Source organism: Haliaeetus leucocephalus, unplaced genomic scaffold, assembly GCF_000737465.1.
Source record: "Haliaeetus leucocephalus isolate CR32 unplaced genomic scaffold, Haliaeetus_leucocephalus-4.0 Scaffold207, whole genome shotgun sequence".
NCBI classification, from domain to species: Eukaryota; Metazoa; Chordata; class Aves; order Accipitriformes; family Accipitridae; genus Haliaeetus; species Haliaeetus leucocephalus.
In genome coordinates, this window is record NW_010972643.1 from 272,342 (window position 1) to 283,936 (window position 11,595).

The window sequence follows — 11,595 nt, forward strand, 5'->3', positions numbered from 1 at the left end:
AGAAGTCCTTCTCAGAACAGAGGATATTGTGTGATTTTATTCTCAGAAGTACCAAGGATCCTAAATGGAAAAGGAACCGTTTAAGGATCCAATTTTGCAATCAACTGGACAAGGCACAGCTCTTGTTGACCTAACTACAAGATTACTCAGCACCTCATACCACTGAATTCTGCTGCCGTTTTAGTCTTCAGCTCTTTGGAGCAGATCCATAAACTCTCCTCCTTATTTCAAAATGTTACAACAGGATGTAATTAAGTACAATTAACAAGGAGGTCAAACGGTCATCTGATAAACACTGGCCCAAACAGGCAGCTTGAAAGGTCAGGGCTGCTAAAGCTACATAGTATTGATGGGAAAGAATATTATGATTTAAGGGGGAAAAAATCCCAATGACTAAAACTGAAGATTTACATGCTTTCTATATTACATACACAAAGCCGTGCTCACGAACTGATAGGCATGCACACATGCCTCAGAGCAGCGCAAATCTATATTGTGAGAACAAGAGCTAAACTAGCCACACGTCCTCTCTCCATTGTACCAGATCTCAAATCTCATTTTTGTTGCTTTAATGCCAGTGTTTCTTTTTCTTTTTCACGGTTTTGTAAAACTGTCTGGTTTAAGAACAGTAGACTTGTTGCCCTTATAGAAGGGCTTTTTTTAGCCCTTTCTAAAATAACACTTGAGATCACCATGAGAAAATGCAAGGTGTTGCGAGGCTCTTAGAGGGAGGTATTTTACAGAGCACACAGACAGAATAAAAAGAGGCTTCACAAGAAGAAAGATATTCCAGTAGTCTGCAAGGTCAAAGAATGAGAGTGCACAGAAGTGAAAATGAACACAGAAGTATTTGCCCATCCTAATTTTATGGACTGGAAAACAGAGGCACGCTGTTTTCATTCTCTATCTGAAGCTCTTCAGGTTTTTCTTATTTGGCTGCTCAGACGTTTCACTCTCCAACTTTCAGGATGGGGCTGGTACAGACCCACTACAAAACATTTGCACACATTTCATGTGCAAGGCAGCAAGTTAACCTGGTCAGGAGTAGCACATCAACCTTTGGGATCACTAGCATCTTACGACTTGTAGTTATTGACATATACCCCAGCTGAGGGAACCTTGCGAACAACTTTCCCAAAGCTATATTCCTGCTGGATCTCAGCCATCATAAATCACCACAGAGACTACTGCTGTCATGCAGTGGTACGCTGGGCTTGCTTTTGCTCCCATGGCTTTATCATCCACGCTACTGTTTGCCCACTCTTTTGATTTCTCAGCTAACATTTTTGCAAACCATGCCACTAGAATGCCATGGCTCCAGGCATCAGGTGCCATCAGGTGCCATCTGCCCACTGCCCCAAAATCAGACTCACAAATCACCCAGTGTCCCTGCTCTTTCCTCTTCTGTAGTCTAGGTTTGTCAGGACAGAATTTAACACCTCTACCCTCAAAACTGATGCTATCCATATCATGAAAGTCCAACACAGTATCTTTTAGAAATTATTTTGCAGTACCTTATAGTTGAATACCATATCTGTATTTCCCCCTCACTTTTAAAAAAGGGATGTTTTAAATGGATATGCCTAGACAAATTGTTATTAATCTATAATAATTACTCTGGGTTATGGGTACAGCTTTTCCAGATAATATGAATATAGCTTCATTAATTTGACTACAGTCAAATACACGAGACTTAGAACAATAATAATTTCATTTGATAGACACAGTCTACAAAGGGACAGAATCACAGAATTGTTGAGGCTGGAGAAGACCCTTTGGTTCTCATGGGGGCTGAATGGGTAATATTGCTAAGTCAGATAAAGATAAACTTAACAGAAATTTCAGCTATGCAAATTCCTACCTCCTCCTGATTCTCCTCCAAAAAGAGAGTTAAATGGAATTTTGCTTCTGCAAAGTCACTGGTTGTCAGCTGTGGATATGTATCATGTACCAGCACTAGTGGTCCTGATTAGTTTTCTAGGCTCTGACTCATTAATAGCTGTTGTCTCAGTTTGCCCTGAATTACAGTGGGAAAAAAAGTAAAGCCACATTCTGGCAAGGTACCACACATGCCATTGAGTTGTATAACAGTGATCAATAAAGCCAAGTTCTTGATCTATTGCACCAGAGCAGTTGCTCAAAAACAGTTGGGAACTAAACACTTAGATTCACCTTTTGGAGCATGCCTCAATAACAGTGGGAAGTTTCTGAGTGGAGAGCTGAGCTGTAAAACCTGTCCTTTTCTACTTGTTTTACGGTCGTTTTTTCTATAGAAACAAATTCATAATTCAGTGCAAAACACTAACCAGCTCCTGCTTGGTGTACCCCACCCACAAACTTAAATAATGTAGTTGTCAGGGTTGACAAGTTCTGCCTGCTGTAGCATTTCTGTGTTTTATAGGAAATTTTAACCAGGGGTGTTATTTTAAGAGATGAGCAAATGGGGAAACCCCATGGCCTAGCCAATAAAATATGAACTTTAGGTGCAATGGAGCACTCATAAATATGACTCAGAACAAGGGGATTCATTGTTTCTCCCGACCCCTTTTAGCTGCTCCTCTGATCTCAACCTCTCTGTGTGCGTCATGGCAGCCCTCATCCTTTAACCTGCGGTTTTTAAAAGCTAGCTTCTACGTTATTTATGGCTGCAAACGTTAGTAGCCCGTCTGTGTACTCCCTGCACAGATGTACTGAAGGGTGGGGGGAGCTGTGTTTTCTTTTGCAAGGACAAAAACTTTTGCCTGGGGAGCCAAGTGCCTGGGGAGGTTGAGGTAGTTGCTCTGCCACGAGGGAGTGAGAAGAAAACTGCTCCCTTCACCTGCAAGGCTTACTAGGAGAAGAAACCCATACCTGGACTCATTTGCTCTTTAATTTGCACATTATCTGTCTTTATCTTGTTCTTTCCCCTTCCTCTGTCCGCATGCACCTTCTTCTCCCTACCGGGATGAACTTTCCTCCACTTTTGTAACTCTACTGGCATGGGAAATGCTCTTAGCGCTATATCACCACGCTCCACGTGAGGCACAGAGGAGCAGGACTAACTCTTTCAGTAATACCAGCTCCTGCAGAGGCTTTTTCTCTATCGTGAACCTTTCCCATGCCCAGCAGGTCTGTGTCCAGCCCTGCACGTTGGCCATTGCCTACCAAGAAGAAGAGGGCTGTCCTCCCTGTAAGGCTTGGTCCGTGCTTTGCCATTTTTCTCTCCTCCCTGTTCTCATTCCTTCCCTCTCCAACTCCCGCGCTGTCGCCTAGTCTCGCTGCTTTCTGGGTCTTTAATCCTTTCTGCAGCGAAATGCCACTGACATAAAATTAAAGTTCAGTGACCCTGCCTAGACGGCGGGGGTTAGACACAAGGGAAAGGACAAGTAGGAGAGGATGGGGAAAAGTGTGGGAAATAATTATAAAGTCTGGTAGCAGCCAGAGCTCTCCTGAAGCCCTGGGGAGCCTTTCTTTAGCTGGAGGCTGCAATTGGCACTTCATAAACTGTTCATTCTCAGCTATGTGGAAACACCAGATGACACCTAGAATGATCAGACTGTAATCAATCAATTTTCTGCAAAACTCTATTAGTTTGTCGGCCTATGAAAGCAAGCTGAAAGGAACCACTGTGGCTAAAAAGAGAAGAAAAAGGAACTGCCCATGTCGTAATTACCTCCATAACTCAGGCAGTAAGTAGGCAGGTAGCCATGGTAAAATTCTTTGCATAATTTGACATTCAGAGAAAATAATAACAGGAGCAATAAGTGTGGGAGATCACGTATGTGCCAAAGTGGTCCTGTTATTTAAGCAAATAACCCGGGGTTTAGGAAGAGAACCAAGAGGGTCTCCATCCACTCCATGGCAGGCGGATTCCTCCCCTAATATCCTCCGCGCAGAGGCGTCTCCACAAGCCTTCCTCTTTCTCTTTCATGGCTAGCCAGAAGCACTCCGAGATTGTGTTTTCCTGGGAAAATATGTACTGTACAATACATACAATCCCCACAACCCCACCCAGAGTCTGTGTTTAGTCTGGAAAGGAGCACTTTCTAAAGAAGAAGCAGAACTGGGTCAGCTGTTCTTCCCAATGGGAAAGATATTAATAATAATATATATATTTTTATATATATCCGTACATATATATAGCTTTTCACCGTGCACAACTAACCATCTTCTAAATCAGTTTCTCTTCAGTTATCTGCAATTTCTTTCAAATCTGTCGGCAAGGAAAATCAGACAGTTTTATACCCCAGTTAATGGAGAGCTTGACATTTTTTTGGCTGGGTAGATACAATAATTTACTTGGATTTAAAGTGTTAACTTTGGCAAAAAAATTAATTGACAGTTATAAAAACATTATTTTGTTAGATGATATTTATGGATCACACACAAACCTATTTTGAGGTGGAGCTACATAGTTCATAAAGTTCATGTAACATGAGAGATTTCAAAGGAAATATAAAATATTTCAATATAAAACAACAAATGTAGTGTAATTCCAAAGAGGAATGTGGCGAATATTTCTTGCTCAAAATCAAAAACAATCCCTAACAACCTGCTCTGTTATCACACAAAAACTGGTTAAAACTGCCTGATGAATTGTAAGGATTGGGTGAGGATTTTTAGGGCATGTCATCCATGAGTAAAGTCCTTTTGTTCTAGAAATAAATAGATCTATTTTGCAAAAAGCTGTCTTAATATTTAATTTGGCCATATAAAATTATTTCATCATTAATAGTTATTTCTAATGCTTGATTGCATACCTAGGTCACAACAAATTAGTTCAGCTCACTGATTATGTGACTGAAATTTTATTAAGGGAAAAAAACCTTAGGATTTCAAGATGCCAGTGAGGTGTACTTTGGGTGAAGATTAAATGAGACCTGCTTGATCTAATTTGTTTTAAATTTTATGTAAAAGAGTGAAAAACAGCATCTTATTGACTTTGGGTTGCCATTCAAAAAAACTTCACAAATGTTTTCTCATTTTTTCTCAGTATTGATCCACCTCCCCAAATAAAGACATGGGGTCTATCTGTCATTTAACAAGTTTTATCTCTGTAATAGCATCCCTCTGTCCAAGGCAAGATAATAGCACTATTTCCGTCACTTCAGTTAAGGCTGGGTCAATATTTTCATTAGCAGCCTGCATTTTATGGACTAAAATTGTACCACAGCGAAGGAAATTCATGTAAGGTTAAAATTAAGACAGCAACATCTGAAATCCAGTGGAAAAGAAAGAAAGAAAGTGTGCTCGTTCCTAAGCTTTGAAGAGAGAAGTTAATGATCCTGAGGCCTTTTTGCGTGTATCCTTCAAACCCAGCTCCCCTTCCACAGCTCCTGGCATTTTATAGCTTAGCACTCCATATCCCTCACTGATGATATGTTAGCTGTGAGCGGAAGGTTGTAGAAACTGAATTAGTTTAATTTAAGAAACTAGCTACTATATACGCTCCAGGTCTGATTGCAGTTAGGAATACTTTCTTTTTTGTGTTTAACAAAAATATATTAGTACAGGTATTCGGTGTGGATTGATGTACTGTAGGTTTCTCAGAGTAGTTGTATAAAAGTTGTTCTCTGCCATGTTAGCATTCTCCAATGAACACAATGGGCTGTAAATCTTGTGAATTTATGTATTTGCTTAGTGATTCAGGTTTTAAAGAAGAACATAATCTTCAAGACAGTGTACAAACTTGGGGTAGAGAAGCTGGAGAAATATGAACAGTCCTCTGTGCCTCAAACAGGCAAAATTTCCTTTGACTTCAGCATCTGATTTAAGAAATGATCACGTCATGTGTGGTTTGAGGATTATTATAATTAAGTTTGCAGAATCACATTGTATATGAAGAAGAAAAGTTGTCTTTCTGGGGTGTATCGGTTACCTTAAAAATCTCCATAATATTGTATCCTTCTTTAAATTAGCATGTGTAGGTCAGGGTCACAAATTTTATAATGATCTTCACATTTGAGTTTTTGAAATTAATTTTATATACTAAGAAAGAAAGCAACAGAAAACCACAACCCTTTTATATATTTATCCCCTATCATAGAAAGTTCATATCAATTCATAGGAAAATATGGAGAAAGAAAAGAGAGCTGTTTAGCAAATGCAGCAATCTGTTTAGAGAAAAATTTACAGACATGCTGTAAACAAGTGAAAATACAGACCATTTGAACTGCAAGAGAAGGAACACTTAAGTACAGTGGATTTAATGATCACTTCGATGCTAATGGAAAATTCAGTCCTTGAAATGTTTAAATGTAGTTTATAAAAGTGGTGCTGTTTCTCCAAGCCTCACGTACATATTTTTTTATTCGATCTCCCTCTTTTGGTGGGAGGTGAAGAGTGGGAACACTAACATTTATCTTAACAAAGTTCTTCCCTAACTAAATTCTGAGTGAGCGGAAAAATGAGTAGAACTACATTAGTATTATTTGTCTGTTCTCTGAGGAACAGGGTATCCTCTATATGTCATTTTGGGAGACTGGCCAAAAAGAAGACGCCAGAACTCAAAACAGTCAGGGCTTTGCAACAACATAATAAAATATAACAACAGGATAAAAAAACACCCAGTGAGGAAAACAAAGTCCTGAACTCGTAGGTGATATAATCAGATCTTTGAAAACCCCAGTGTATTTAGTGGAGGATTTATTCTTCGACTCCTGGACCAACCCCAGTTAACTCTTCTGTTACACTCATCAATATTTATGGAGAGCTGCCAACACACAGTCTCATACAAAATACAGGACAAGACATAGTCTCTGTCTTGTCATATCTTTCAAGAAAGAAAGAGATGGAAATTCTGGTATAAATTCCAGTATAAAGAGCAGGTGGTTACAATTTTAAGTACAGGAGAAGTAAATGCAGTCTTGTTTTTCTCCCTGGTTGCTTTACAGAATTATAATTGCGGTTCCCTTGATGATTATTTTTTAAATTTGTTTTTGAAAGTGAGGTATTTGCAACTCTGAAAGGTTGATTTTTATCAAAATTACATTTAAGTTTCAATTTTTCTTCTTTAATATAAAATGATTTGTCCTTGTCTATTTTTTACTTTACTTTTTAATCTTACTCAGCCTTTTCAATCTTATGCTTAATAATTGCTATCCAACATCTCAGCTACATATTTCTTGGTTTAATATATATGTCTTAAATTATTATAACTGGCTACAACTATATACAAACGTTTCAATTTAAAATATCATGATGATTAATAAAGCCTTATAATTACAACTTGCGTAATTAATGGTGTGCAAGTATGAACAGAGCAGATTAATTTGATGCAAGTTGACTGAGGCTTCAAATCTAAAACCAGTTGAGTTATTACTGTGCTGCATCAGCATTTATTGATTTTAAGGTACAGTGTTAGCATTCACTTATCACTGCATATTTTTCCCCATTGTACATTAAAAGAGCTTGCCCTCATCTGTCATGATCTTATACTGCATAAATCATATAAAATGGTTACTTGTTTCCATGATTTATTTCATTTTTATGTTAATTATACTGAAACACAGGATTGTTTAATAAAAATGTTGAAGCTAATCTATATTGGTCATCAATATTTCTTACGCATGTTACACAGTGGAATGTGTGATAAACCACAACTTCCAACATGTATGGAAGGACAGTTAAAGTGAATTAGGATTTAGACTCGCTGGGACCTGAGACACACTTTAATTTTACAGAGGACAAACAGAACCTGGTGTTTACACAGTATTTTTTTTATAAGTTAATAGTGTCTATTAATCATAATCACTAGAAAAATAAAGCACCTCACACCCAGTTTGCACATTTTAGAAACATAAGATATACTTCAGCTTCTCAAAATTACTTTCTAAAGGCAACACTGGCTTCCCATAAAAATGAGACAAATATTAGAAACTTCCCAGTCAAGGTAAGACACTCAGTGGAAACTTGCGCTCTTCCAGAGAGGGTTTTTGTCTGCAGAAGCACAGCAGGATCAGGCTAGGACATATCTGACACTGAGCCTTCAAAGACTTCTACTCATGCACTGCAAGAAGTCCTCTTGAAATCAAAGGCGTTTTGTGAAATCAAAGGCTAGGTCCTGTGCAAATAGTCCTCAGGGCCACTGATGAAATGGACTGCGACAGATTTACTGAGGGTATTTCTCAGGACACATGAAGAAAATTTTTGAAGGATCAGGGCCTTGACTAACGCCTAGGAGATCAGAGCATTTCCTATTTTCCTTTATAACATTGCCATTTTAAATTCAGCTGACTCCAGACACTGTGGGTAAATCGAGGCATACAACGATAACTTAAAAGCAATACACAGATAACATGTAACCCTTTCTTAAGGATGAGGAACACATTTTCAAAAACCAGAGATTTAATATTTTTCTAGTCTGCTATTTCAGGAGCAAGAACAACAAGCAAATTTATTTAGAGTTTATGTAGAGCAAATGTATTTAGGGTTGTGGACGTATGTTACTCTTCAGGAAAAAGATCTCAGAATTGAACATCTCCTTATCTGCCAAATAATTAATGAAAAGTAACTTTATTATCACTACAACTAAACTCTAGGGTGTCATTTTCCTAGAAATTCAAGTTGTTGAGGATTTTAGTATTTGGAAACATTTTTAATCCTGCAGCAAGGATTAAAGACCTGGTAGATATAAAAGGTACAGAATGTGTGTGATAATCTGAAGGTATATTTGGAAATGTTTAAAAAGTTTCTGCAGAAAGTATTATCCTGAAATCAAGAGTTCATCAGATTTTGCACCAGCTTATTGATAAACTTCATTTTCAATTAAATCTCTTGCTATTCAGATCAAACAAGGAGGGGGTTTTTTAGCTAACTTTATGAGTCCTGTAGCATTTAAAATACTTATAAAAACAGTAAATACATTTCATGAATTATTTGCAGCTTTCTTAATGAGATTTAATTTGCCTTCTATTAAAGAAATCTGTAACTCCTCGTTTAACCACAATGAAACCGGTAAGCATGTTTATTATACTCAGAAGCCAATATAATTTAGTTTTATCAGTTTTTGTGTCTGAATTGATATCATTTTCAAAAGCATTCTTTGCTTGCATGTTTCTGGTGTTTAATACTCGTTATTTAATTTATTTATGACAGAGAAAATAAGAACCATTGCAGACTCTGAGCACCATGGAGGTATAATAAAACACAGTCTGTGGCTATTAAATAGAAATAACAAAGAAACAGCAACAGATTATTTAAAATCCAGCCATCCAGCTGAAAAGATAATAAAACTGTGACTCTTACCAACAGAAAAAAAACCCTAAATAACCTAAGAAATCTTTTTTTTCTTTTTTTTTTTTTCTTTTTTTCCGGAAATGGCTTAACTTTTCCCTTTTCATAACATTCTAGGCTTTAAAATATTAACATCTGATGTTTGTTCATGTCTGAGCTTTAAGCAAAACAGTGAGGGAAATAACTGAGCAATAGGCATAAGTGTTTGATTTTTTGAGATTTAAAAAAAAAAAAGGAGTTAGTTGGCCTAAGGCTAGAATTTTCATTACATCAATGAAAGAAAGAAAACAGAAGCAGCAGAGGGGAGTTATAGAAACTGACTTTATATAAACAGTGAGAAAAATCTTTTTCCGTGGCCACCTACAACGTAGCTACTTTACCATCAGTACGACTTTTCTTTTACAAGTGGCACAGCAGCCCGGGCCCAATCCTGCCATTTTAGAACAGGTTACGGTCTGGCCGAGAGGTTAGCCCCTCGCAAGATCAGGCTAACAGTTTGTCAAAGAGAGCAGAAACAAAAAAAAATTTTCCACGTACCTAAATTGACAAAGCTCATTACCATGTCAGCATCATTCAGAAAGTTGGTGTCGTGCAGGCTGGCTAAGGGAGGATTCTGTGTGGTCAGTGGGGTCATGCGAGATAATTGTATTCTCCGTGAATATCCATTTGGAGAGGCAGGGTATCCTTTTCGTATCCCTCTGCTCTCCCCTGCCATTGATCCCTTTAGTGAATACTCCAGCTCCTCAGTATCCTCTTCATTTGTCATGGCATTATACAGGTCCAGCATGAAGAGGGGTGCAGAAGAAGCCTGCTTTCCTGGTGAAAATGGTCTGGGTCTGTGAGGTAAACCCAGGATAGAGAGAATCTCTCTCTGAATCTCCCTTCTCTCATGGTTGCGCAGCCTCCTGTAAATAAAACTCGAATGGACATGATTGTCTCCTAAACCTCCCTGTGCGTGACCCACCAGAACCCAGCAATTCCAGAGCAAGCCCACGAAAGCTTTGAGTGCAGTTAGGTTCATCTTTGAAAAGAAAAAGAACAAGGAAAAAAAAATAAAAAATCTTTTCTCCTACTTGTTCTGAGTTCCTATGAGGTCTGCTTTCCCAGTGGCTGAAAAACAAAATTTACCTATTCTTCATGTCAATGTCATCTCTAAACGTAACATCTTTGGTGATTTCTCTCCCCCCACCCTGTTTAAATATTATGGAATGTGTCAGGTTGCAGTTATTTCTAAGAAAGCTGAAATTCAGACTTCCAATTTTCCACTGTTGTTATCGTTTTTTCTGCATTTATGGAGCAGAAGACCAGTATTTTGTCAGCTGACCTAGGCATTCCTATATAAACCTTAGATAACCAGGTCTTTGGTGGGAGCTGTATTAGCAAGAGCTGTTCTTCTGACACATTGTAGTTCCCAGAGTTATCTTCCCTTGTTATTCTGAGTTCTTCGTACACCTTGCGCTCTTCCCAAGATAAAATCCTGAGTCACAGATTTGTCTTGATCTGTACCTTGGTGGTGTAACACATATTTGTCCAGCAGCCTGGTGATAACTTTGACATCTTTTGAATTGCTTGAGTGTAAAGTAATTCTAAAGCACGTACTAATCAAATTAATGTGTTGCCATGAATTACTCGCAAAAAAACCCCTTCTGTAAATCCATTCAAGCCTTTTCAGCTTCTGAAATGTTATTTCCAACTCTAGCAGGCACAAATATAACAGCTCTTTTCAAGAGAGATCTAAAGACTAATGTAAGCACAACCCTGCTGGGAAAGAAGAGGCTTCTCATTGTAATTTGAAACGGGTATAGCAAAAAAGTCCTTAACCCTTCTCTTACCAGACAGAGTTTAAACCTCCCCCCCTCCCAATTTACAGTAATATATCTAATTTTGGCTATCGGCTGCTTTTTTCCTAACAGCTTGCAGAATCAATTTTAACTTTAACAATTTTAATATATATAGATTGCTAAAGGCATGGCGTAACGTGGAAGCCCTTGTGAGTCTCCTTATGAGTCTATGGTTTAGTAAACTTGAATAGGAAACTCTCATAACAGACTAAAATAGCATCTCATTAGTTCAAGGAACGTTTATATTTTAGGTAAGTTTAGCAAACAAAGGTGACCTTTTTAAAAAACTCTGCAGGAAATTTTGTCGGTGAGGCTTGATTCACTCTTTTCTAAAAATCTTGGGAATGCAATCTGAATGAAAACAAATTTATTCAGCAAGCGAGATTTCAGGTTGTGCACAGCCAATGGTATAATTATGGTTATAGTCACAACTTTCATAAACTGTAATTTGCAATGATAATTTATTCAAAGTACATTTTGATTCATAAATGGTTATACTACATTTCCTGGTAAATATCAAAAGCTAAGATTTAATCCCACA

The 11,595-nt window shown here is 37.9% G+C and overlaps 1 protein-coding gene across 1 annotated transcript in view; it reads right to left on the minus strand.

Annotated features, from left to right (window-relative positions):
• BMP5 (bone morphogenetic protein 5) overlaps positions 1-10,928 on the minus strand; it is a 60,216-nt gene extending 49,288 nt beyond the window's left edge. The window contains exon 1 of the mRNA XM_010566371.1: positions 9,751-10,928. Coding sequence (XP_010564673.1) covers positions 9,751-10,234 — 484 coding nt within the window. The 5' untranslated portion in view covers positions 10,235-10,928. The remainder of the gene's footprint in view (positions 1-9,750) is intronic.
• Positions 10,929-11,595: the final 667 nt, after the last annotated feature.